Source organism: Ovis aries, chromosome 2 (assembly GCF_016772045.2).
Source record: "Ovis aries strain OAR_USU_Benz2616 breed Rambouillet chromosome 2, ARS-UI_Ramb_v3.0, whole genome shotgun sequence".
Classification (NCBI taxonomy): Eukaryota; Metazoa; Chordata; class Mammalia; order Artiodactyla; family Bovidae; genus Ovis; species Ovis aries.
Window position 1 is genome coordinate 104,517,526 of NC_056055.1, and position 26,838 is coordinate 104,544,363.

Consider the following 26,838-nt stretch of genomic DNA (forward strand, 5'->3'; position numbering starts at 1 on the left):
TAGCGCCACTTGGGAAGCGCTCATTAATTATTAAAGAAATGTGAGTCAGCTGAATTTTAAGGGAAAATTCTAAAGCACAGGTGCCTAAGGATGGAGGTGGACACTTGGCCCCGCCCCCAGGTCGCCCTCCGTCATCCCCAGGTAGCCGGTTTACCTGTCTGTCTCGGTGGAGCTCTGGCCAGGGATGGGGTAGCGGGGTGTAGGTGTCCCTCCCAGGCCATACCCCCAGGGGCTCTCTGTGAGTTCCTGGTTCACGGCCTGCCACCTCTCTGCTAAGGCTAAGCTGTGTTCCCCGGGTGGGGCCTCCATCCTCTTGCGAAAGATGAGACATTCGGGAGGCCCCTCCCCTCCCTGCTCCCTGCCCAGGAAGCTAGAAAGGCCCCAGCTCAGTCCAGCTGGGCCTGGTATGGCACGGGGTCTACCGGGTCACGAGCAGGTAACCTGGCTTTTACCCTCCTGAGCCCACCCCTCCCCCCAGTACCTCCCCTTGCCAACACCTGTATTTCTTGATAAAACTCATTTAACCTTAGACACATCACCTGCACTGGGGAACACAGCCTCTTTGTGGCAGAAGGCAGGGCTGCTCCTTGAGAGTGCCTGTACCCCCCGCCCTGCCCTGGAGCAGCATGGACTGCGATGATCAGAGGTGTGTGTCCAGCCCCCAGTTCAGCCTTGGGGGTGAACCAGCAGCTCTCGAACACTGTGCTGCCCCAGTTTAGCAGGATTCCGGCACATCCTCCAGGTCAGGGGACAGGATACCTTGGCACTGACCCCCGCCGGTCTAGCCGGGCCGACTGCCTCTCCCTGGGTCAACTGGCTGGCTCAGTCCCCTGTGGTTTCCTCGTTCACACAATCAAGCCCAGTGCCCCGGAGCTCCCTGTTAGGGACTGTTTTGTCAGCCCTTGGCATGCAATCAACAGAGGTGACACCAATTACTCGTGTCACAGCTTCTGGAGAAGACGGAGATGTATGCAGTCCAGCATGGGGACCATCCATCAAGGTCTGAGAAGAGTGGACTGGGGGTCTGTCACGGTGACAGGGATCAGCGTGGGGGGCAGGGTCTCTCAGGACAGCTGCTTGGGAGAGTGCATTCCATCAGCAGAGCTGCCACCTCGGCAGCGGCGCTGGGCCAAGGTGACGACGACCAGGACTTTTGGAGCCAGGCATCCAAACCAAAAGCCCTCCCTCCCCCGCGTGCCAGGTCTGGCCATGCAGGATCTTCCCTGCCTCCTACACCTCTGGGTTTCAGACCATTCTGTTTCCTCCCCCTGGAATCGCCCCAGCCCAGCTCCCAGTGCCTCCATCAAAAGCCGCTCTCTTTAGTCAAAGTGCTGATCAAATGCACTCTCTCTTTTTTTTAATCAGTAACTCCATTTGTGTTTTATCCACTTACAATAATAGATAATTTATGTAACAACTTTTGTGCATTTAAAAGTGTAGACGATAGAAGTTCTAGGGTAAGTGTGACTTCCACAAACTTGTTATATATATCTAAAAATAATTCATACTTATTAGTGGAATAAACCCCTAAAATTCCTTTCTTTTCCTCCTTCTCTCTTTTTTTTTTAATTATAAAAGTATGATAAGATATGTATAGGAGACTTGGAAAATACAGAAGCGAAGTTGTGTATAGTTCCACTGTAAATTACAATTATTTTTAAGGTAGATAAATCAAGATTTTTAGTTGGAATTTCAATATTAAAAAATCAATGGAATGAATATACAGAAAAGTAAAAGGATATAGTGAACCTGAAAAGCACCATGAAGCAAGTTAACATAACTGAGATTTATAAAATTTTCACACAACAGTAGGGTACAAATCCTATTCAAGTTCCCATAGACTATAAACTAGGAGACACTGGAACACATCCAGGGACATAACATAAGGAAATGCACTCTCTTTTGTAAAACCCTCCCCAGTTTACTCCCTTCCAGTGGGAATATGCTTTCTTTCCCATGGCTGAACTCCAGGAGCCTCTGCACCACCCCCCAGGACAACTCATTTCCAACCTGTTCCAAGAATAATTGATTTATTAAATACTCAGTATGGCACATCCACAGTTATCATACCAATTAATTCTCATAGCCACTTAAATATGTGGGCATCGGGCCCATTTTGATAGATGGGTAAACTGAGGCTCAGAGACATTGGTAACTTGGCCAGAACACATGATTGGTGAGTAGGGGGTGGCAGATGGGCAAACTGTGGGTATAAAGGAAGGCATGACGTAGGGATCTACCAGTGGATCCTTCAGGATCTACTGATTGCTCCCGGAGACTCTGCACTAGACGGAGCCCTCACTTGGGACACAAGGAGGATGAGACGGTCTATCCTGGAAGTCCCACCAGTCACAGGAGGATGCTGGTCTTGCAGGAGGACCTGCCAGGGCCTGAGGAGGCCAGCACAGTTCTGCTGGGAGGGGGTCCCAGCTCCTTTTTGGCTTCGGGGGCCTGGTTTTAAGTCCCCCCTGTAGAGTCAACTTGGAATGTCACTCCAGGCCTAGGGAAATCGAGTCTTTCCTGTAAAATGTGATGCCCACTTAGAGTCACACACAGTGTACATGGTTTACACCAAACCCCAAGATATTCCAGGGAAGGACACTTCCTCCATGGGAAGGGGCCAGCTTCACCTTACAGCCATCTGTCCCCTCGGCTCTCAGAACCCGGCTCCCGTCCATTACGCTCTGAGCATCTCTCCATGAGAGGCCTTTTACTGGAGGATTTCTCAGCCCTGTTTATCCATCTGTCTGTATCAGTTTTTCCATCCATCAAATGGGTACAGCAGACTTTGTATGGCTTCTTCCCTGGGTCATTCTGAAGGCCTAAGGAAACCAGGCTGTGCTTTGTAAAATGGGCCCCTTGTGTGTGAAGGGTGGTCTGGTAGAGCCCCACAGTCTATTTTGTGGGACTGAGGGGGATGGGAACAGAATCCCCAAGCCACAGAGAGGTGTATGTCTCAATCAAAGTCAAAAATGGCCAAGGCTGGCAGCTCGCAGAATGGACCCAGGACTCAGGACCCAGGACCACTCAAGAGATTTTGCAGAATGACCGGTAAGTACGTGGCCCTGGCTCTCTGATGGGAAGCTCAAGCAGGGCGCTCAGCCCAGCGTCAGAGCCGGAAGGGACTCTAGGGTGTTGCAGATGAGGACATGGGCCTGGAGGAGGGGAGGGGCTGGTCTAAGTCACCCCACTGAGCTCACTGACAGAGAGCCGGGATGGGAGGCCCCACCCCCTGAGGTGGTCCCATGGGTACCTTCCCAGGAGACAGCTAGCAGTCAGCACAGAGCTCCTCCTCTGCTTTCGGTGTCCGCATCTAAGGAACTGATTCTCTGAGGCAGCTGGGGAGTCACTCAACCCACTCGCCCTTCAGAGAACTCATGCAGGGTGGCCCTCAGCCCCAGCAAAGGGCTGTCTTTCCTAACTCAGTTGAGGAAGTTAAAGCCAAATGGGGGTGACACGCCAATGCTGGACGCACTCCTGGATCCTTCACATGTGGTCACACAGCTCCATACCGCCCCCACACCACAGCCCGGCAGGCCACTGGCCTAGCTTTTCTCCTCCTAATTTTCCTCACTCCAGCTCCTGATAACACAGGTTACCTCCTAAGTATAAAATACGTCCAACTCACCCAAACATTCAAGCCAGACCCGAGTTCTCTGCAGAGACACCAAGGGCTGGACAGTGCACCCATCACCCTTTTCTTGTTCAAAGTGGCCCTGTTATGGGGGTGACACGGATACGCTGCTATGCATAAAACAGGGAGCAAGCGAGAGCCTGCTGGATAGCACAGGCACCTCCACTCAGTGCCCGGTGCTGACCTAAATGGGAAGGAAATCCAAAAAAAGAGGCGATCTATGTATACGTTTTGGAGCAGGACATGACAACCCACTCCAGTGTTCTTGCCTGGAGAATCCCCCTGATGTACAGCCCACGGGGTCGCAAAGAGTCGGACGTAACTGAAGCGCCTTAGCATGCATGCGTGTATACATATAGCCGATTCACTTCGCTGTACACCGGAAACTAACACGACACTGTAAAGCAACTATACCCCCATCGAAAAAGGAAAGGAAGTAAATGCTTAGGGAATAGACACAGGAAAAAATAAAATAAAACAAAGTAACTCTGTTATAGTAATTATTGGGTTGGCCCAAAAGTTCACTCACGTTCTTCATTAAGATGATACGGAAAAACCCGTACGAACTTTTGGGCCAACCCAATAATTAAGTCTCCTTGGCCTTTCCGAGAAGAGGGCAGAGAGTTATTCCTACTGAAAGCTGGGCTGAGGGCACAGGGAGGTAGGCGCGCTCCACCCCGTCTGTTAAAAGGACAAACGTAGGCAGAGACATGGGTTCCATGCCGCATGCCTGAATAGATCCCAGATGTTAAATCTGAGAAGGTTCCACACTCCCCTCCCTCTGGGCCACAGGCTGTGGGGAAGGGGCTTCAGAGCACATCGGAAAGGGAAGGGGTGAAAAAAAAAAATACAACAGCCCAGAAAATGCGAATTGGCTCAGGGAGCAGCATAATGGGAAGGTTTCAGCGTGATATATGGTGGCGGGGACATTATTAATGGTTTGCTGATTTTTACCTTTAAAACCTTTGGGCAGATTATTTATTATGTCCTTGGCGTGCCTGTGATCTATGGAGGGGGCGCTAATGTGCGAGCAGGGCCCCCCGTGTCCCCGCGCCTCTACAGCTTCTAATTAGGCTGCGATGCTGCTCTACCTGCCCGACTCTCCACCCACCCGGGCAGAGGAGGCAGCACCGCCTGGGCTCTGAGGCTCTTCTTTTGTGGAATCAACTCATGCCTGCGAATCCAGGGAGCTCAGCTTCCAGGCCTGACTCTGTACCGACCCACTGTGTGACCTTGGGCCAGGGTGGGCATCTCTGAACCTCTGCGCTTTTATCTCTTGAACAACATAGAGATAAAAATGGCAGAACGAAGATGGAGTTGGGTGTATGGTCTTCCTGGTCCAAAAGCCTCTGGCTTCTGGGACACAGAGAATTGGAGACCGGCAGTGTTCTTCCGACAAGTCACCATCATCCGCCCCAGAAACCGAGCATCTCTGGTTAAGGTGGGAAGTCAGCCGTCCTCCTCTGGCCCATCTGTTGTGGCTCCACTGGGAGGGGATGTCTGGACCCTCCAATGCCCCAGCTCAGAGCACTGGACTAGACGTTAGGGACAGAGCCAGGCCTAGAAACCAAGAGCAGCCAGGAAGGCCACCTGGACTGTCTCCAGACACAAACACCGGACTAGAGAAGACCACGCCTCTCTGGGACCCCTCCCCCAAGGAACCTCAAGGTCCTGCTGGTCCCCACTTCTCTCATCCAGTCCCACCCAGCGACTCCCCAGTCCAAGGCAGCCCTCACCTCTCTTAGACCTTCTGTCTCCCCTTCCTGTGCTTCGGGGACCTACTGGCGGAGTGCAGCTGTGAGCCGGGCCAACCAGAGCTCTGGTCCTGCTTGAGCAGCTGGGGCAGGGAAGACGCCCGCCCTTGTGCTGGCCGAAGCTCCAGCCTATTTCCCTGGAAGTTCCTGGGGAGATCCCAAGACTCTCACTGTCACCCGCCTCTATTCTAATAGAACTCTCCCTCCTTCCAGAACAGGTGTCTCTCGGGCCATTGGCCTGGGGGTCAGCAGTCTCCTTCTCAACCAGGCAGCATTTCTCTGACTATCTACTTCCCTCCTGCCCAAAGACACCCTCCCCCAACAGACCACATGACTCCTGAAGGCTTCTCCTAATTGCTGTCACCCCTATTCTACAGCCCTGACCCCCAGTCTCAGCTCACGACAAATGTACCCCATCCTGGCTCCTGTCCTTTCTTCCTGGAGAACACTCAGACCACCACTGCCCCTAGTCAAAACAACTCAGGCAAACTGGCCTTTCTGCTGCTATGGTTGACACCGGATCCACGTCCATGCATCTCCCAGTTTCCTTAGCCACCGTCTGGGTTTTGGCTATTGCTTCCGCCCGTGGGCACACGGAACAGGAATACAGCTCTGTTTTTCGCTTGCCCATCAGGAGGGCAGCCCTGCTGACTGCTGAGCTCCAGGGAGGGGCCGCAGTAGGCCCAAGGAGTGGGACTCACGGGGGCCATCTTTCCTCTCTGCGTCCGCAGCAGCTGCCACGTGGCCTGGCCCAGCAGAGCTGCTCATCATAGGCTGGATAGAAGAACCAAGGGTCCCGGTATGTAGTGTGCCCTGCAGCGCAGGCCTGGGTAACATGGGGAAACCCTATCACAATGAGCTTCTGCTGTTGTGACATGTGACTGCAATGATCCATCGCACAAGCCATAATCTCTGTCTGTAAGAACAGTGGGAACAGCTCCAGACGCAAAAGGGAATAGTTTACTCTGTAGCTGTTTTTTCTCCTCACCCTCATCCCTTAAATTCAGAACTTGTGTGGGTTTGATTCTGATAGGCATTTGAGAAGGTCAGGTGGGCTTAGAAGGCTGAGACCAAATAAGGGAAGAGAGACCACGGCTCCTTGATGGTAGGACAGAGGATCTGCAAAGCATTCCATTTATCCCTGGGTCCCCAACATTTTCTGGAGCCATCTGTCCTGTCGGGGCCTGTCTTTCCAGGGCAAGGAAGAGCTCGCCAAGCTAGGGCAGAGCAAAATGGGATGCGGAGTTCAGCCTTTTCCAAGAAAATGAGTCACTTCCAACTTTCATCCTTCCCACCTTCCATTCATTGCCCCAGAGGGCATCTGACCCCAAGATTGTCTTTTCCCAGAACTGCTGTGATGATGAAGCTTTGAGAAGTCACCCAGTTCATCCCTTCGCCTTGAGGCAGGTGCTCCCAACTCAGCCGGGAGGGCTGGGAGCCATCTCATTCCTTCTCGGATACGACGGGAGAGTCAGGACTCAGGAGGGAGATGCTTGTGTGTGCCCTGACCCTGTGCTCTGGGGAATCCACTGTGCCGAACTTCAGTCTAGCCGGCCGTAAAGTGCAGCAGTCGTAGTACCCGTGGCGTCTGGGGTGGGACCTCTCATCCTGGTAACAGACTGGCCCAGAGCTGCCGGGCGTTTCACCTGCTGGCCCTTGCATGCCGCACCACCAGTTGCTGGGATTGACAAAAATATTCAATGCGTTTCCCAGGCTGCCCACAGGTGGAAAACCATAAGTTCGCCTTTGTTTATCAGGAACAGGCCAAGGGGTGTGAGCCCTGGAGTAGAGAGATGCTGGCTAGGACAAGGTGTGAACTTGGAAGGTCAGCCCCCAAGCCAAGGGCAGGCAAGGTGGCCAGAGGTGGGGCTCAGTGGAGCTCAGCCTCCCCCAGGTGGCCCCTGGAAATGGCGATCCAAAGGGAGGAGCAGGAGGTTGAAGCCCAGCCCAAGGAGTGCGTATAAGCAGTCCATCAGGCCTCGCCTCAGGCCCTGGCTGCATGGAAGAAGGGACCCAGGCCTAGGAGTGTCAGGTTTGGGTTCAGACCATGGCTTCCGGACCTATCCACCACATGTCACTGAGTGACTCCCCTCTGAACCCATTTCTTCATCTAGGAAGCGGCAACAGGTGACCGTGTATTAACACAAAAAAGTATCTTCTGGATATGCTTCAGGGGTGCAGTAAGGGATCATGGGTTTTCACTGGGAGTCCTCGGACCAAAGAAGGAGCAGAAACAGCAAAAGTGCGTAGGGTCCTCTGGGGAGAGGAAGGAAAAAGACCAACGGGCTGGGAACGAGGAGACATCGGTGTTTGGATGCAACATGCAGGCAGAAAGGATGGGAAGCCAGAGCTGGAGAAGGGCTTGAGGAGGAGATACTCAATGAGTCAGGGGGCGTCATTAGGACAGTGGGCCACCACCATCTTAAGAGAAAGGGTTACTAGTGTTTGGAAAATTCACAAGCAGCAGCGATTTCAGGGCCGAGGATGGAGGGGTGCGATGAGCTGAGATAGGATGGGAGATTAGATGAAAGTAGGGGTGTAGCGGTGAGGGCTAGGTGTTCTCCTGACCTGTAGGGACTTCAGCTGGTTTCCTCATAACAAACTGGGTGCCTTGAGCTATGAGTGCTCCCCACACACACAACCAGGTCTAAACATTTAACCCAGGAGGACATGGAGGACAGAGCAGGGCTCTGTAAACCCTGCTAAGAATAAAGGAACAGGTGGGATCTGGAGGGGACTCGGAGGGAGGGCGTGGAAGCAAGGGAGGGTGCAGAACGGGCCCAGAGGAGGCACACCACCAGGTAGCCATTCCACGAATGCTGAAACTGAGCTGCTGTCACTGGGACGTGAGCCTGATCATCCATCTCCAAGTCCCGTGACCTTTCCCATTTTCTTCTCTTGACCAGAGACGAACATGCCATTTTAGTGAAGTGCTGGGTCAGTAAGAGCTGGGGTGGTTGTCTCTGTCACTTGAGGAGATAGCAGATTATGAAGCAAAGAAGTTGAAACATCTCTGGGGAAATGACTGAGGACCTCAGGTCACAGAAGAGGTGCACAGTGGATGCTCCATGTCAACTAATAGTGACAAGGTCTGGACAGTCCTAAATACCATTATATCTAATCCAAGCTTACAAGGCAATGTGTTTCACGAGGAGTTTCTGACCAAGATGAGTGAGTTCAAGTCGCTTAGTAGTGTCCGACTCTTTGCAACCCTAGGGACTGTAGCCCACGAGGCTCCTCTGTCCATGGGATTCTCCAGGTAAGAATACTGGAGTGGGTTGCCATGCCCTTCTCCAGGGGATCTTCCCAAACCAGGGATAGAACCCAGGTCTCCTGCACTGCAGCCATCTGTGCCACCAGGGAAGCCTAACCAGTTCATAGATACGTAAGTGTGTGTGTGTGCATACACTTACATACATATATATACTTCTAAATATTTATTTTTAAAAATTGAAGTATAGTTGATTTACAATGTTGTATTAGTTTCTGGTATACAGCAAAGTGATTCAGTGGTACATACATTTATTCTCTTTCATATGTACTTTCGATGTAAAAACTTTAAAAACTCACCTCCAAAAGAACTTTTATAATCATGTTAAATTAAGAACATCTCCAGCACTCAGATACAGAGCAGAACAGAGGGCTGTGGTGTGAGGACACAGCCGACACCCGACATCTGCTTGATTTTCTATTATTAACATATCTATTTTATTTTTTACATTTATATTTACATTTAAACAACCAGTGAACGGTACCTGTTCTTGTAGCACAGACCTTCATTTTAATGATTCTGAATACACAAAATGGTCCCGTGTGGACGGGAATGCTGGTGAGAAGCTGTGAAGGAGATTCTGCACCAGCAAGGACAGCCCCAGTTCAAGGCTTGCTGGAGAAATGTGCTGAGAAAGGGCATTTTTTTTTTCAATCTCAAAAATGATGGACATTTTTGAAATTATAAAGGACACATGTAAATCTATTCATCTAAAAAAGCTAGAATCCAGCTGAAAACGGGCAAAAGTCATACACATATAATCTATGTGTGAATAGATTTTTTAATAAAGACTAGAAAACTCTTTAATCTCATTAGCAATCAAATATAGCTAAAATAATTCCACCTTAAAATGAGGTACTATTTTTGCCCATAAAATTAGCAAAGAATTTCTCATTTTTAATGACTCTACCAAACACAGATGAGAATGTAGCAGGCAAGGTGATATAATTTAGTACTACTTAGATGTTTAGAAAAACAATTTGGCAGAAGATATGAAGAACTTTTAAAAAGTTGGTATCTTTAGACCTAGTAATTCCACGCCTCAGAAACTGTCCTAAGGAAATCATCTGTCATTTGGGGCAAAAAAAAATTTGTATATATATATATATATATATACACATATATATATACACACATACATACAATTATATATATGGAAAATCCCATATATATTGAAAAAAATGGGAATCATCTAAATAGTCAACAAATGGAAATGGTGAAAAAGTATTTTATAGTCTCATATTATTTGGGCATTAAAGACATTATTCAGATATTAAAAATAGGTTTATGAAGATTTTGAGATTAAAAGGGGAATTTCTTAAGTTAAAAAAAAGGAAGTTTATAAGGATGAGCACAACTATCAAATAATTAGAAAAATAATGGGAAAGAAATGCATCAAATTGCTAACATCAGTTATCCCTAAGGGATGGGATTATGAGTGGCTACTTTTCCTTCTTTCTGTTCTTTTGCATTTTCCAATATTTTTCATTACAAAAGCATATATATATATATACATATATATACATATATATATATGTATATATATATATATATATATATATGACACAGCCTTTGGAGCCGAGAACAAATTTTGTCCACTGACACTGAATTTATCTTCTTCTCCCAAGCATTCATATCTCCAGAGTCACCGAATATAGTCAAGACTAGAAAAAAAGCACTTCAAAGTCGAGCGAGGTCATTGCCCAGGAGAGGCCAAGGAGAGAAATAACTGGAGATCAATAGGCAAAAGAAGGAGGGAAACTCTAGCTGGTAAAAAACAAACACAAACAAAACCTCTCCTGGACCACAGCCAGCCAGTTCCATCCTCTTGGGTTCAGCAGGCATATGGAGGGGAGCTGACTTCTGATAGCCGGGCAGACTGAGACCCTCCCTCACTTGGGGGGTGGATGGGCCGATGGTGCCTCAGAATTTAGACCCAGGGTAGTGAGGGGTGGTCGTGTCCTTGGCAAACCCTTGGCTTTTGCCTGTGTCCTTTGCGCATCTCCAGTGGGTTGAACTTCTGACTCAGGACTGTCTCCCAGGAAGTTCTCTAGAAATCTAAGTCATCTTGGTCAAAGCCGTCTGTCCGGTCCATGCGGAGGTTTCTAAACCTCGTTTCTATGGAAGCGAGACATTTCCCTACCTTTTTAGCTTCTAAGTCAGAGCTCTCCTCTGTCTCCTGCTCTGGGGCCAGATCTTCCTCTGTCTCCTGATCTGGAGCAGGGCCCTCCTCTGTCTCCTGCTCTGGAGCCGGGCCCTCCTCTCCCTCCTGCTCTGGAGCCGGGCCCTCCTCTCCCTCCTGCTCTGGAGCCGGGCCCTCCTCTGTCTCCTGCTCTGGAGCCGGGCCCTCCTCTGTCTCCTGCTCTGGGGCCAGATCTTCCTCTGTCTCCTGCTCTGGAGCCGGGCCCTCCTCTGTCTCCTGCTCTGGAGCCGGGCCCTCCTCTGTCTCCTGCTCTGGAGCCGGGCCCTCCTCTGTCTCCTGCTCTGGGGCCAGATCTTCCTCTGTCTCCTGCTCTGGAGCCGGGCCCTCCTCTGTCTCCTGCTCTGGAGCCGGGCCCTCCTCTGTCTCCTGCTCTGGGGCCAGATCTTCCTCTGTCTCCTGCTCTGGAGCCGGGCCCTCCTCTGTCTCCTGCTCTGGAGCCGGGCCCTCCTCTATCTCCTGCTCTGGAGCCGGACCCTCCTCTGTCTCCTGCTCTGGAGCCGGGCCCTCCCCTCTTTCCTGCTCTGGAGCTGGGCCCTCCTCTGTCTCCTGCTCTGGAGCCGGGCCCTCCCCTCCCTCCTGCTCTGGAGCTGGGCCCTCCTCTCCCTCCTGCTCTGGAGCCAGGCCCTCCTCTCCCTCCTGCTCTGGAGCCGGGCCCTCCTCTCCCTCCTGCTCTGGAGCCAGGCCCTCCTCTGTCTCCTGCTCTGGAGCCAGGCCCTCCTCTCCCTCCTGCTCTGGAGCCGGGCCCTCCTCTCCCTCCTGCTCTGGAGCCGGGCCCTCCCCTCTTTCCTGCTCTGGAGCCGGGCCCTCCTCTATCTCCTGCTCTGGAGCCAGACCTTCCTCTTTGCTCTGCTCTGGACTCAGGCCTTCCTCTGTCCCTTGCTCTGGAGCTCTGGCGCCTGATGGGACCCCTTCTTGCTCAGAAGCGGAGCTTCCTGGGTACCTGCCTGTGACTTTTCTCTCTGGATCAGGGATGTCCGTGGCCTGGTCTTCAGTGCTCCTTGTGTATCCGTCCCATGGTTCATCTTCGGAGCCTTTCTGAGAGAGCAGAGAGCAGTTCCCCAGAGAGGACGTACTGAAGGAAGAGAGGCCTGACCTGGGGCCTGACCTCTGTTGGGGGGGGTCTGCCCTTGGGGTTGGGCTCCCGCCTCCAGAAGCCTCACGGGACTGGCCACGCCCCAGGCCAACCTGAGGGCCCCCTTCTTCGTCACCTCCATGTCCTCCTCCTGTCTCTGACTGCTCCTCCCTTGCAGCCCCCTGGGCCTCTTTTGTTTCAGCACCAGCATCTCGTCCGCCTGGACCCAGGCCGCCTCCCCTCAGGCCATGAGGCTCCCCCGTGTCCTCAGCCCCACAGCCCGCGTCCAGGCCTCCTCCCTCACCACCCATGCCCTGCTCCCCCCTCCCCAGCCCCTCCCAGGGGTCGCTGCCTGCACAGGGCTCTGTTTCCCCCTCTTTCTCCTGAGCACCCGCCTCCTCCTCTGTCCCCCAGGGCTCTTCATCCCCGCCGAGGGTCTGGTCCCCCTCCTCTGCTCCGGGGCCCTGGCCTGATCCCGGCTCAGGGTCTCCATCAGTTCCGCGGGCAGTGCCTGTCCCCGAGGGGTCCCTGTGAAGGGGCTCCACCTCCCTCTGCACAGCGGGGCCCACCTCCGCTGCCTCTCCGTCAGCACAGCCTCCCTGCTTCTTCTGCAGAATGTGCTGCAGGTCGAAGGCCTTCCTGATGGGCGCGCTGGCTGACCCCGCAGCTTCCACTGGGGATGCGGGAGAAATTTTCTTCCTCACGCAGGCCTCACAGGGACAAAACTCCTCCCCCTTGGCCTCTACGGCAAGTTGGGTCCCCAGGGCTCCCCTGAAGATCGGCAGGTCCTCCAGGGAGAAGGAGGGCGCCTCCCGGCCTCGCGTCTGCTCGGAGAAGGGCGAGAGGTTGCGCAGGGCCTGGAGGCGCCGCCTGCGCTCCTCCGTCTGCAGGGATGCCTCCCAGCGGAGGGCTTCCCTGGGCGGCCCCGTGCCCATGCCCCCTGCCCAGCTCTGGACCTTGAGAAGCTCCTTCTCCACACTGTCCTGGAGCCGCTGGCCCACATCCTGCTGCAGCTCGGCCACCATCTGGTCCAGCAGGTGGTCACCCTGCAGGCCCCAGCGGGTGCAGAGCTCGGCTGTGGCAGCGGCGAGGTGGTCCATGAAGGCCTTCTCCATCTTCTTCAACAATTTGGACACCCACACAGGGTCCGAGATCAGAGACCCCCTGCGGCCCTTGCAAGTGGCCCTCTCACCAGCCCCCTGGGTGAGCTTGTCCAGGGTTTGCCCACAGCCAGTCTCAGCTGCTCCAAGCAACTTCTCCAAAGGGGGCTCAGCTTTGGGGCCACTTTGACTCCCACTGGCATCCAGGCACCTCTCGCTGAGGCTCCTGGGGGGCTCTGGCGGGCTCCCTCTCCTCCCTGAAGAACTCTGCGTGTCAACAGCAGTGGGGTCTCCTGGCTCCTCTTCATGCAGGCTCTTATTTTCCCAGACACCAGCCCCATCTTGAGAGACTGGCCCTGACAATTCTAGTTCCATGATTCCTTCCTCTTCCGGAAACCCTCTGACACCCTCTGCTTGCAGTTCCGCTCTTTCTTTTTCTTCTTTTATTTCCTCCGATTGTACCCCGTCATCCTGCATTGTGTTTTTATCTCCTTGGTCCGGGTCACCCCCCAGCGTCTGCTCCCTGCCGTTTTTTTCTGCCCCGTCCTCACTGGCAGCACCCTCAGCCTCATAACTACTCAGCTGTTGGTTTCCTGGAACTTCTTGGTTCCCCGAGGTTCTGGAATCAGGCCCCTGGCAGGAGATGCTTAAGGGCAGCTCCATCTTCTCGGACACCAGGCTGCAGTCCACGGTGCAGGGTCCACTGCCCTCCCCCGAGCCTCCAGAACCACTGCCGACATCCACCCCAGAGGAGGATGTGGGCCTGAAGTCCTCGGTTGCAACGTGGGGCCCGAGGGCCGGCAGGGCCTGGCGCCAGCCGAGCTCCCGGAGGTCTGATTCCAGCTCACCGTTCCTGAGGCCACTCCCTGGCCACAGGGCCTGGAAGGTACTTAGGAGCTCCTGGTACCGAGGGGAGTCTGTGAACCTCACTTTGCTGGCGGGAGACCCAAGGTCATCATCATCAAAGAAGTGGAGCCTGGCGAGACAGGTGATGAGGGCCTGGGCTGAGCAGCTGAGTCTCCTGCCCGCTGAGTGGGACACTTCAGGCAGACTGCTGGGCCGGCCTGGCCGGGACCCCATCAGTGCCTTCATGATCTGTAAGGAGGTGGAGACCCTGCTGGGAAGCACGCACTGGCCCCTCCCACCGTCCACAGCCACTCCTTTGCCTGTTCCAGCCTCTGTAGGGGTTTCTGACACTCCATGGCAAGGCAGACCCTCTCCTGACTTGGGACCGGCACTGCTAGCCACTGCAAAGGCTTTATCTGGTTCTGCTTCCTCACTGGCCGCCTGTTCCAGGGGCACTTGTCTGGCCCAGACTGATCTTTCCAGGCCATCTGGGGAGTGTTTGTCCACAGGGTCCTCTTGGAGGCCTTCCAGGCCATGCCCGGCCATGTCCTCGCCCTTGTCCTCCAGCTCGTGTTTCATGGGCTCCTCCGGGATGTTGCTCAGCCACGCACGGACCACGGCTTCTGGGGAGGCTCGGGGCAGAGCTCCCAGCAGCTCACCGCCACCTTCCTCTGGCTCCTCCAGGCCTCCTCCTCTGCCTGAGAGCTTCCCCTGGACCAGCCTCCCGAGCTGGGGACCACTGCGAGGATAGCCCCTTCTCACAGCTCTGACTGCTCTCCCTGAGGCTGCTCCCTGAGAGCCAGGGGGCCGCGGAGGCCACGCATCCAGCTTTTCATCTCCTACCTGCTCCCCACTAGGCTCCCCATCAGCGCTGCGGTCACCCTCCCTGCGGCTGCCTGAAGGATGCCTCTTGCCCGAGGGCCGTGTCCTGGGGGGTGTGGGACAGTACCTGCTGCACACCCAGCAGGCCTTGGAGGAGGGCCCCTGGCTGCCCTGCGGCTGTGGGGCTGGCATCATCTGTATTGTCCCACAGGAGGACCCGTGAGCCAGGGATGTGCCCAGGTGTGAACAGCAGCTGCCCCAGTGTGCTCCCAGCCTCCCTCCCTCAGGCCACCCAGCTGGCAGGACCAAGGGCCAGGAAGGCTGGGATTTGTCACCCCCAGTCTTTTCACCCAGGCCATCAGCTGGGGCACTGAAAGGGCCAGATGTGTTTGAAGGTGTGGGAGCCGGTGAGCACGGCCTGAACTCAGGGCCCCCTTCGGTCTCAGCAGAGGGAGAATCGGGGAGGTGGAAATTGGAAACACAGTCAGAATTGCTCCCAGGGGTAATGGGGATGCTGCTTAGCCCGCGTGTGTCCTGGGAATAAAGAGAGGCCGAGAAGGGTGGCCCTGGGTCCCAGGAGGCCCGGTTCCAGGTGCCCTGTGGGCTTTCAGAAAGGCTGGGTTGGGGGCCGTGTGGATGGGCCCTGTCTCCGCTGGATGGCCCCGGCATTGGCTGGGACACAGGCGAGTCGAGCGGGCAGTTGATGTCCTTAGGGCTGTGGTGCTCCCTGGGGCGGGCCCTCTGGGCACCTCGACTGCGGACAGAAATGCTGGCTGAGGTCAGGGTGCTGGCTCTGCTCTCCTGCTTTCTGCTCCTGCTCATGGCTGAGGCACATGCAGAAGGAGGGGTGTAGCCTCCCGCATCATCCCCAGAAGCAGCCGGGCCCCGAGTCGAGGCTGGCCTCACCCCAGACCTATTTCTGGCCTGGGGGTGCCCTGCTCCCTGTCCAAACTCCTCTGCCTGTGGGTCCTTGTTCCCTATAGACGAGGGGCTCACAGTGAGGGAACCCGGAACTCCCTGCTGGGTGGCTCTCCGGGGAGTCTTGCTGGGGCGGCCCTGGGACAGCTTGTCCCTTTCGCCACACTCCTCATGAGACCTGGCGCTCGCGGAGGAGTCAGGAAGAGCATCTGTCAGGCCGCGGGTCCTGGGTTTCAGGCAGCCATCAGGGTCCCTGCAGCCCAGCGCTGCCCCATTGCCTCTGCCTTCCCCAGCCCCCGAGGCCAGATGTGGGCCGCAGCTGGCCACAGCATCCTCCAGGGACCCAGAGCAGCAGGAGGAGCTTGGCTCAGAGCCTCCAGGGGGTGTGCCGCTGGAGGCAGGGCTGGCCCTGTCCTTGCTCCCTCTTTTCCTGCTGGTGACCCTTTGGCTCCGGGGGGCCCTGCAGTGGGAGTTCTGGGTCAGCCCAGACCTCCACTGAGAGGCCGACCACTCTCCCTGGGAGGTGTACAGGGGGTTCATCCAGATCTCATATCTAGACCCCTGCTGCTGCTGGCCTTGGTCAAAGGCTCCCACTCCTCCCGCCTCGCAGGGCCCCAGTCCCTGTGCCCCAGGCTCTGATGGATCCCTAGAGAGGCCCTTCCACACACAGCCATGGAGATCCGCCTCCCCATCGTCGGGGCCCTCCCTGCTGGTCGCGGTGAGGGTGCTGGCCCTCCCGAGCCTCCTGGACCACAGAAGCGGCTCCTCCCCCAGCAGGTGGAAGCGGACTTTCATCTCTACAGACAGGCTGCCATCCTCATTCATGCTCACATTCTTCTCGATGTCTTCACCTGCCACCAAGGGGCCGAGCCGGGCAGGAGTGTTCAGAGGGTGCCTGTTGGGGGCAGGGCACATGCAGGCACGATGCGGGCACACCGAGGGGTCGCTGTGCCCCGACCTCTCCGACATCAAGGAGAACTGCCGCGGCCTGTTCTCCAGCCTGGACCGTGTATGGATCACGCTCTGTTTGGCCTTGGGCCCCCAGCTCCCTGGCGCACAATGACGAGCAAGAGAAAAGAGGGAAAGATAATGAGCCACTGGTGGGGGCTTCAGGGCAAAAGAGTCAAGGTCATGAGCCTTTCACAGCCTGTACACCCCTCTCTGTACGCTATCATCTCAGTCGTGTCTGACTCTTTATGACCACATGGACTGTAGCCCACCAGGCTCCTGTGTCCATGGCATTCTCCAGGCAATAATACTGTGTACCCCTGCCACCTCCCAAACCAGCAGTTAGGACAGAAACCACTCTAGAGTGACTCTTTGCAGAGTTCCCGGGAGGTGAACCAGTATAACCCAGGGAGATGAACTTGAAGTCCAAGTTCAGTCTCAACCCGGCCACTTCCTAGCTGTGTGAGCTTTGGCAGAGCCTCTTTCCTGAACTGTAAAAGTAATAGATCTATCTGGCAGGTTTGTTTTGAGGATGCAAGGCAGTGCATATGAGACTTCCTCAGAGTTGCTGGCACAGAGCAGGTTCTTCACAGACAGTAGGGTGGGCTGTAGAGCATCAGTGCCCTGAGTTAACTTCTAGCCCTCTTCACTCCCACCCCCAGGGCAGGAAATTAAATCAGTAAGTTGCTGCATACACCCGTGATTGTATAACTGTAAGATGATTTGCAATTACTAGTGGTGATTTATCATTTATCATCTTAACACTCATCAAGTTTTGGGGTTGATAAATGATGGCAAGGAAGGGCCTACACAGTTCAGTTCAGTCGCTCAGTCGTGTCCGACTCTTTGCGACCCCGTGAATCGCAGCACGCCAGGCCTCCCTGTCCATCACCAACTCCCAGAGTTCACTCAGATTCACGTCCATCGAGTCAGTGATGCCATCCAGCCATCTCATCCTCTGTCGTCCCCTTCTCCTCCTGCCCCCAATCCCTCCCAGCATCAGGGTCTTTTCCAATGAGTCAACTCTTACGGATGACAGCTAAACTTGTCCCTCAGCATGAAAAAGAGGAAAAGAGGGGGTCACTGGGGATAGAAAGATGTGACCCTGAGAAAGAAGGAAACCCCTAATACTTTCTCATTTTATCTCCTGAGCTAACACTTGGCAAAGAGGGAGTGGCTGGTAGAGGCTGAGCCTACGGCCAGCAAAAGAGCAGATTCCCTTGAGTCCAGCTGGGTAGGAGAAGGTTTGCCGAGCTCTGCTCCTCCATAAGCATCAAGTGAGACTGAGGGTTCCCCCAGGGGAGTGGCTGGGATTGACAGGTCTCTGTCCAGAACTTGGCATGGACAATCACAGAAACCATTGTTGGCATTCTCTTAATAGGTTTTCACAAAGGGTGTTATTTTGATTATTCACCGAAATTTGCCCATAATAATTCCAATAATTTTGCTGAACTTTTTCTCTGTACTTGTTCATAGTGCTTTAATTTTTTTTTTTTTTTAACAACAAAGGCTACCTCTGGCACATAGACTTTTTGGATGGGTATATGGCTGGCTGCATAGATTGATGGATGGATGGATGACCCGTGGTTATGATTTGTTTCTGTGGTCTGTTTGATTCCCACTGTTGCCTAAGAGAGTGATTACTCTTGAAAGACACAAATGCCACATACCCACGATTCACCGTGCCCATAATGTTATACCCACTGTGGTCCTTAATAAAAGCTTATTTTAGATCCTAGAATCTTAGAGCTCAAGGCCTCTTAATTCTGCTCTCTTTAAATACCAGACCCCCCTCTCTCCTATCCCAGCCAACTGTCCAGCTCAGTTAATGCGATGAGAAGGAGGAAGGGGCAAGAGAGACCTCTGGAGAACTGAGATGCCCGGGTATGAAAAGGCAGGTTTCCTAAATGATCTAGAAAGGATATTTGCCCGGCCCTCCTGAACCACCATCCAGGGCAAATAAACTGGGCATCCTCCAGACCCAGCTCACCACTTTTGTTCCTTGAAGTCTGCCCAGATGAAAGTTCACTTCCTTTTTTTCTGACATCTTCCATCACCAGCGGTCTGAAGGGCTCTAGACCGGCGCACACCAGCACGGAGGGGCTTCGCAGCAGAGCCTTCAGAGAGTCCACCTGGGGAAGGAGAGTGTGGAGTCAGGAGGCCTGGTCTGCAGGACCCCCTTCTGCCCAGCAAAGCGCAGGTAGAGGGAGGGATTGGACCCATGTTTCCTGACTGGCAGGCAGGTGCTTTTCCGCTGAGTCACCTGGGAATCCCATCTATATACATCCATCCTCTCTTTCCTGATTTCCTTCCCATTCGGGTCACCACAGAGCACTGTGTGGAGTTCTCTGTACTGTGCAGTGAGTGAGTGAGTGAAGTCGCTCAGCCGTGTCTGACTCTTTGCAAGCCCATGGACTATAGCCTACCAGGCTTCTCCATCCACGGGGTTTTCCAGGCAAGGGTACTGGAGTGGGTTGCCAGGACGTCCTCATTAGTCATCTATTTAATACACAGGATCAGTTGTGTCTGATGGCTTCTCTGGTGCCTCAGATGGTAAAGAATCTGCCTGCAATACAGGAGACCTGAGTTTGATACCTGGATTGGGCAGATATCCTGGAGGAGGAAATGGTAACCCACTCCAGTATTCTTGCCCCTTGGACAGAGGAGCCTGGCAGGCTACAGTCCATGGGGTTGCAAAGAGTCAGACACGACTGAGCAACTAACACACACACACACACACACACACACACACACACACACACCCCAATTGTGTCAGTGCCTCTTTTAAAGGAATAACCGCCTGGTTCCATCTAAGTGTTTCGAGCTGAGATCTGGACAACTTTTTAAGGAAACAGTATCCTGGACAGCCTACCCTTTTCCCACTGGTCGTGTATACATGCTTCACAGGAAAGCGCAGTAGGTCCGACGCTTTGCTGAGAAAGGCCGTCAGGTTCCTGGTGTTTCTGTGGCTGAGCACCACTGTCTGCTGGAGTCGAGGGTCCCCATTCTTAACCAGTGTGATCCTCCTCGAGGCTTTGAGACCTTTGCAGGTAGAGGCTGTTCCCGGTGCTTCAAATTCCCTCAACTGCTGAGCAGAAGGGCTTCTCCCCTGGGGCTGGCCCAGCCCGCCGGGGGTCCTGGGGGGCTTCTTATCAGAGCAGAGATAGCAGCCACCATCCTGCAGCTGCTCCAGGGTGTTGAGGCCATGCAGACCCCGGGGTGTGGTGACCGAGCGCACCCCAAAAGAGAGTGGTACCCGCTGAGAGAGCTCGTCCATCAGGGCCCCAAAGCTCCTGAAGGCACGCTGGTGAACAGCCAGGCGGACCCCAGCAAACCGGGGATCCCCTCGCTTGAGGAAGGTTATCTTCTTGGCAGGCGTGACCTGGGTGACAGAGGGGGTCCGGGCCACAGAGGGCAGGAGGTCCTCGCGGTGGCCGGGGGCCGGGGCGTCCCTTGGAGTGCTGTTCATGGTGGGGAGGACCAGGCAGCTGAAAGGGATTGGAGAAAGGAAAGTCAGCAACCTGAGGGTCTGTGCGTTTCCTCCTGGCATTGGCCCAGAGGTACCCCCTTTCCACCCCAAATCTTCCCCACCCTGTCTTGGAGAGGCATGTTCGTTCACTCTGATGAGCAGCTACTACAGCTCAGCCACATCCGACTCTTTATGACCCCGTGGACTGTAGCCCGCCAAGCGCCTCTGTCCATGGTATTTCCCAGGCACGAGTACTGAAGCGGGTTACCTTCTCCAGGGGATCTTCCCGACCCAAGGATCGAACCCCTGTCTCTTGCATCTCCTGCATTGCAAGTGGATTCTTTGCCCCTGAGCCACCCTGAAAGCCATTTGGTGAGTAGAAGGAAGAGCAAAGGTTTGGCATCAGAAGACATGAATTAAAATCCCATCCCCCACCTCCCACTTACTGCCTGTGCAACCCAAGAGGTTGGTAACTAGTCTGCAGTTTCGGTAAAATGCAGCCATATTCATCTGAACCACACAATTCAATGGATTTACGAATGCAAAGCAAGCATCTATAGCTCAAAGGAATGGGGCACAGAATCTGCAACCCTCAGGGCACCCAGCCCCCTGCTAGAGACAGCAGGGACCAAAGAAATGCTAGTGATTGATGATGCCCAGACTTCATAAGCTGCCCCACAGAGCCCAGGCCTGCCAATCACCGCCATGCACACAGTCAGGATCCAGTGAGGGGTCTCCCCTGATTGCACGGGTTCAGACCTAGCAGGACCTGCGTTGCCACGCACATGGCAGGCGACCACAGTCTCCCCTGCCGCAGCCATCTCTCCTCACTCACAGTCCAGCCAGCGGCCACACCTCCTTTTCACCTTGACTCACCATGTACCCCCTTTCATTTTCGGGGAAAGAGCTCTGCTCTCATTTTCAAAATCTTGGTGCGCAAGAGCACTTGTAATCGTCTCTCATCTCTGCACAAACTTTATAATTAGCTTCTTCAGCCTCCTCCCTCCCAGCTAAGCCCTCTAAGCTGCTTTCTCAGCAGCCCCCCACCCTCCACGCAGCACATCCCTGTAGCTGCCAGGCACTGTGCCTCAGGCACGCCTCCCAGAGGGCTACTTTGCTTCCTGCTTGATTGGCGGTTTCACCTGTGACCATGAACATCCTCTTGGCTCCTGTAGTCACCACCGTGTCCCCCGACATCACTGTGTCCCCAGTGCCACTGTGCAGCCCCGTGTCACCACATCACTGTCCCTCCAGGGCCACTGTGTCTTTCATTTTCACTGCATCCTTGTAGTCAGCACGTCCCCAATGGGACCGTGTCCCCCCGTGTCATCCTGCCCCCGTGCCACCATGTCCCCGAGTGTGGCCGCGCGCCCCAGCATCGCCCCATCCCCCAGAATCGCCGCGTCCCCCAGAGTCTCTGCACCCTTCAGTGTGGCCGTGCGCCCCAGCATCACCACGTCCCCCAGAGTCTCTGCACCCTTCAGTGTGGCCGTGCGCCCCAGCATCGCCGCGTCCCCCAGAGTCTCTGTACCCTTCAGTGTGGCCGTGCGCCCCAGCATCGCCACGTCCCCCAGAGTCTCTGCACCCTTCAGTGTGGCCGTGTGCCCCAGCATCGCCATGTCCACCAGAGTCTCTGCACCCTTCAGTGTGGCCGTGCGCCCCAGCATCACCATGTCCCCCAGAGTCTCTGCACCCTTCAGTGTGGCCGTGCGCCCCAGCATCGCCGCATCCCCCAGAGTCTCTGTACCCTTCAGTGTGGCCGTGCGCCCCAGCATCACCACGTCCCCCAGAGTCTCTGTACCCTTCAGTGTGGCCGTGTGCCCCAGCATCGCCGCGTCCCCCAGAGTCTCTGTACCCTTCAGTGTGGCCGTGCGCCCCAGCATCGCCACGTCCCCCAGAGTCTCTGCACCCTTCAGTGTGGCCGTGCGCCCCAGCATCACCGCATCCCCCAGAGTCTCTGTACCCTTCAGTGTGGCCGTGCGCCCCAGCATCACCACGTCCCCCAGAGTCTCTGTACCCTTCAGTGTGGCCGTGTGCCCCAGCATCGCCGTGTCCCCCAGAGTCTCTGTACCCTTCAGTGTGGCCATGCGCCCCAGCATCGCCGCGTCCCCCAGCATCGCCACGTGCCCCAGAGTCTCTGTACCCTTCAGTGTGGCCGTGCGCCCCAGCATCGCCGCGTCCCCCAGAGTCTCTGTACCCTTCAGTGTGGCCGTGCGCCCCAGCATCACCACGTCCCCCAGCATCGCCGTGTCCCCCAGAGTCTCTGTACCCTTCAGTGTGGCCGTGCGCCCCAGCATCGCCGCGTCCCCCAGAGTCTCTGTACCCTTCAGTGTGGCCGTGCGCCCCAGCATCGCCGTGTCCCCCAGAGTCTCTGTACCCTTCAGTGTGGCCGTGCGCCCCAGCATCGCCGCGTCCCCCAGAGTCTCTGTACCCTTCAGTGTGGCCGTGCGCCCCAGCATCACTGCGTCCCCCAGAGTCTCTGCACCCTTCAGTGTGGCCGTGCGCCCCAGCATCACCGCGTCCCCCAGCATCGCCACGTGCCCCAGAGTCTCTGTACCCTTCAGTGTGGCCGTGCGCCCCAGCATCGCCGCGTCCCCCATAATCACCGTATCCCCAGCATCGCTATGCCCCCAGGGTCACTGCAGTCTGTCAGTCTGTCCTTCAGTGTCCGTGTCTTCCAGTTTCCCCACCACCTCCGAGGACTGCTCCTCGCAGTCTACTCCTGAATAGAGAGCCCTCCTCCACACCTCCCAACAGCAGCTCTGCAGGGATGGGAGAGACCGTGATGGCAGAGGTCGTGCCGGCTCCCGGCAGACTCGGGCCCAAGAGTCTCATGGCGATGTTGCGGTCAGCGCCCTCCGGTGCCGACGGCCCCTTCCCTCTGACATCCCTCTAGAAAATTCTAGGGCTGACTTCTTACTCTCCAGCCTCTTCGGCAGAGACAAACAGGCTCTGCTTCCCTGTGCACGGTGAGTCACTGAGAACTGCCACCTCCTCGTCAGCCACAGGGAAGAGAGAAGCCAATCGATTTTCTTTTTCAAAGAGACAATGAACTTTTGATTCTTTCACCTTCAAAATATCCTGGCCAGGATATTCATCATTCGGTCACTCCTTCATTCACTCATCTGTGTACCCAGCAAAGATTTTTGACCTTCAGTTATGTGCCAGCCTCTATGCTGGGCCCTGGAAATACAAAGATTACTGAGACATGGCACTCATCTTCAAAAACGTCCCACTCTGCTGTGGCGCTGCTGCTGCTGCGTCACTTCAGTCGTGTCCGACTCTGTGCAACCCCGTAGACGGCAGCCCACCAGGCTCCTCTGTCCCTGGGATTCTCCAGGCAAGAACACTGGAGTGGGTTGCCATTTCCTTCTCCAATTCTACTGTGGCAAGTAGGAGATAATTAAGATACAGCATGAGACATGTTCTGAGATAGAGATACAGATACAGATGTATTATAAACAGGGTGTGACTGAAAGCAGATCAAGGGGAATGCAAGTCAAGGAAGACTTCCTGAAGGAGGTGACGTGCCGAGTTCCTGAGCAGAGACCTGCAGGACAACTCGAGGATTAGCCAGAGAAGAAGGAAGTTAGCACCAGCGTGGCAAATAGATACGGCCTTGGTGCCAACTCTGACCTGCTGGGTAGGCTGGCAGGGTGGGCGGAGGAGGCGCCAGGCTTCGTGTGTGCTGTGACCAGATGGCAATGTAGACACAGCGTCAGGGCGGATGGGCCACACAGTGCCTGGCCTTCCCATCCCTGCTCTGCTCCCAGCAGTCGGGGCAGGGGCCTATGTGCAAACGTGCGGTGGAAAGAGAAAGATTGGATGTTCTGGGAGGGCCTTCAGTGGATGGACGCAGAGCATCTGACAGGCTTTATTGAGAGCGGATAGAGGCTCCAGGGGGGTGGAACGGCACTGACTGTAAGATCAGCTCTGGCCCCTAGATCTACAATAGCAGAACACAGAGCCCTTCCCCACTGAAATCTGAGATGCTGGCGAAAGCCAACTCAGGGGGTCCTAACTCTGACCCCAAGCAGGTGAGTAGGGAAGGAGGGGCTGGTCACTGAGTCTCACTATAGCTAGTGGAATGTTGCTGTATGACAAAGGGAGGTCAGTCTGGTGCTCATGATGACCTAGAGGGGTTGGGGTGGGATGGAAGGAAGAGTCAAGATGGAAGGGATATAGGTATACGTATGGCTGATGCACGTAGTTGTAGGGCAGAAACCAACAAAACATTGTAAAGCAATTATCCTCCAATTAAAAATAAATTAATTAATTTTTTTAAAAAGCAGAGGAGAAATAAGCAAGCATCACTGCAGGCTGAGTTTACCTGGACTGCTCCTGCTTTAGCACTGAAGGGCCTTGGCGCTGGGACCCCTCACTCCCCTGCCACCCCAGGCCCCCTGATAGATTCCCAGGATCAGGTGGGCCTCTTCCTGGCACTGGCCCAGTTGGCAGTGAGGCCAAGAAGAGCAGATTGCCTCGTGCAGCTGGATAAAGATGCCACCACCAAGGATGGGACACCAAGTCTTAACGACCTGGCTGCCCCCCTGGGTGCACTCAGTTTGGGCCCTGAAAGTGAAGTGAGTGTCAGTCCCTCAGTTGAGCCCGACTCCTCAGGCGCCTCTGTCCATGAGGCAAAGATACTGGAGTGTGGTGCCATGTCCTTCGTCAGGGGATCTTCCTGACCCAGGGGTCGAGTCCGTGTCTCCTGCATTGTAGGGGGCTTCTTTACCATCTAACCACCAGGGAAGCCCCTGAACCCAGCACCCAAACTGGAAAACTGGTCTCTTCAGATATGCCAGCTGGCACTCCTCCCCTTAGCTTAAGGAATTCGAGCTGGAGTTTCTGTCATTTGAAACAGAAAGGGACACGGATCCTCCAGGGAGCAGCACCAGTGAACACTCACTATTTCCCAAATTCCAAAACTGGATTTCTGAGCTACGGGACCCCTGTGGGTGGGAGGGCACGGGTCTAAGGCCCCTCCCAGATCCTCCCACTAGGTCCCCAGGGATGGAGATCAGTTCAGTTCAGTTCAGTTCAGCTGCTCACTCATGTCTGACTCTTTGTGACTCTATGGACTGCAGCACGCCAGGCCTCCCTGTTCATCACTGACTCCCGAAGTTTACTCAAACTCATGTCCATTGAGTCAGTGATGCCATCCAACCATCTCATCCTCTGTCGTCCCCTTCTCCTCCTGCCCTCAATCTTTCCCAGCATCAGGGTCTTTTCCAATGAGTCAGTTCTTCACATCAGGTGGCCAAATTGTTGGAGTTTCAGCTTTAGCATCAGTCCTTCCAATGAATATTCAGGACTGATTCCCTTTAGGATGGACTGGTTGGCTCTTCTTGCAGTCCAAGGGACTCTCAAGAATCTTCTCCAACACCACAGTTCAAAAGCATCAATTCTTCGGTGCTCAGCTTTCTTTATAGTCCAACTCTCACATCCATAAATGATTACTGGAAAAACCATAGCCTTGACTAGATGGACCTTTGTTGGCAAAGTAATATCTCTGCTTTTTAATATGCTGTCTAGGTTGGTCATAACTTTTCTTCCAAGGAGCAAGCGTCCATTGATTTCACAGCTGCAGTCACCATCTGCTGTGATTTTGGAGCCCAAAAAATAAAGTCTGACACTGTTTCCACTGTTGCCCCATCTATTTGCCATGAAGTGATGGGACCAGATGCCATGATCTTCGTTTTCTGAATGTTGAGCTTTAAGCCAACTTATTCACTCTCCTCTTTCACTTTCATCCAGAGGCTCTTTAGTTCTTCTTCTATTTCTGCCATAAGGGTGGTGTCATCTGCATATCTGAGGTTATTGACATTTCTCTCTGCAATCTTGATTCCAGCTTGTGCTTCTTTCAGCCCAGCGTTTCTCATGATGTACTCTGCATATAAGTTAAATAAGCAGGGTGACAGTATACATCCTTGATATACTCCTTTTCCTATTTGGAACCAGTCTGTTGTTCCATGTCCAGCTCTAACTGTTGCTTCCTGGCCTGCATACAGGTTTCTCAAGAGGCAGGTCAGGTGGTCTGGTATCCCCATCTCTTGAAGAACTTTCCAGTTTGTTGTGATCCACACAGTCAAAGGCTTTGGCACAGTCAATAAAGTAGAAGTAGCTGTTTTTCTGGAATTCTCTTGTTTTATCGGTGATCCAGCGGATGTTGGCAATTTGGTCTCTGGTTCCTCTGCCTTTTCCAAATCCAGCTTGAACATCTGGAAGTTCACGGTACACGTACTGTTGAAGCCTGGCTTGGAAAATTTTGAGCATTACTTTGTTAGCATGTGAGATGAGTGCAATAGTGTGGTAGTTTGAGCATTCTTTGGCATTGCCTTTCCTAGGGATTGGAATGAAAACTGACCTTTTCCAGTCCTGTGGCCACTGCTGAGTTTTCCAAATTCACTGGCATATTGAGTGCAGCACTTTCAAAGCATCATCTTTTAGGATTTGAAATAGCTCAACTGGAATTCCATCACCTCCGCTAGCTTTGTCCCTAGCGGTGCTTTCTAAGGCCCACTTGACTTCACATTCCAGGATGTCTGGCTCTAGGTGAGTGATCACACCATCATGGTTATATGGGTCATGAAGATCTTTTTTGTATAGTTCTGTGTATTCTTGCCACCTCTTCTTAATATCTTCTGCTTCTGTTAGGTCCAGACAATTTCTGTCCTTTATCGAGCCCATCTTTGCATGAAATGTTCCCTTGGTATCTCTAATTTTCTTGAAGAGATCTCTAGTCTTTCCTATTCTACTGTTTTCCTCTGTTTCTTTTCGCTGAGCACTGAGGAAGGCTTT

The 26,838-nt window shown here is 54.1% G+C and overlaps 1 protein-coding gene across 1 annotated transcript; it reads right to left on the reverse strand.

Annotated features, from left to right (window-relative positions):
• Window positions 1-11,880: 11,880 nt before the first annotated feature.
• RP1L1 (RP1 like 1) lies at window positions 11,881-20,050 on the reverse strand. The gene is made up of 4 exons (XM_060408817.1): window positions 19,441-20,050; window positions 18,559-18,700; window positions 12,048-16,669; window positions 11,881-11,934 (listed from the first exon to the last, which is right to left on the reverse strand). Exons 1-4 carry the CDS (start codon window positions 20,035-20,037, stop codon window positions 11,881-11,883), a joined length of 5,415 nt encoding a protein of 1,804 aa, XP_060264800.1. The 5' UTR covers window positions 20,038-20,050.
• Window positions 20,051-26,838: the final 6,788 nt, after the last annotated feature.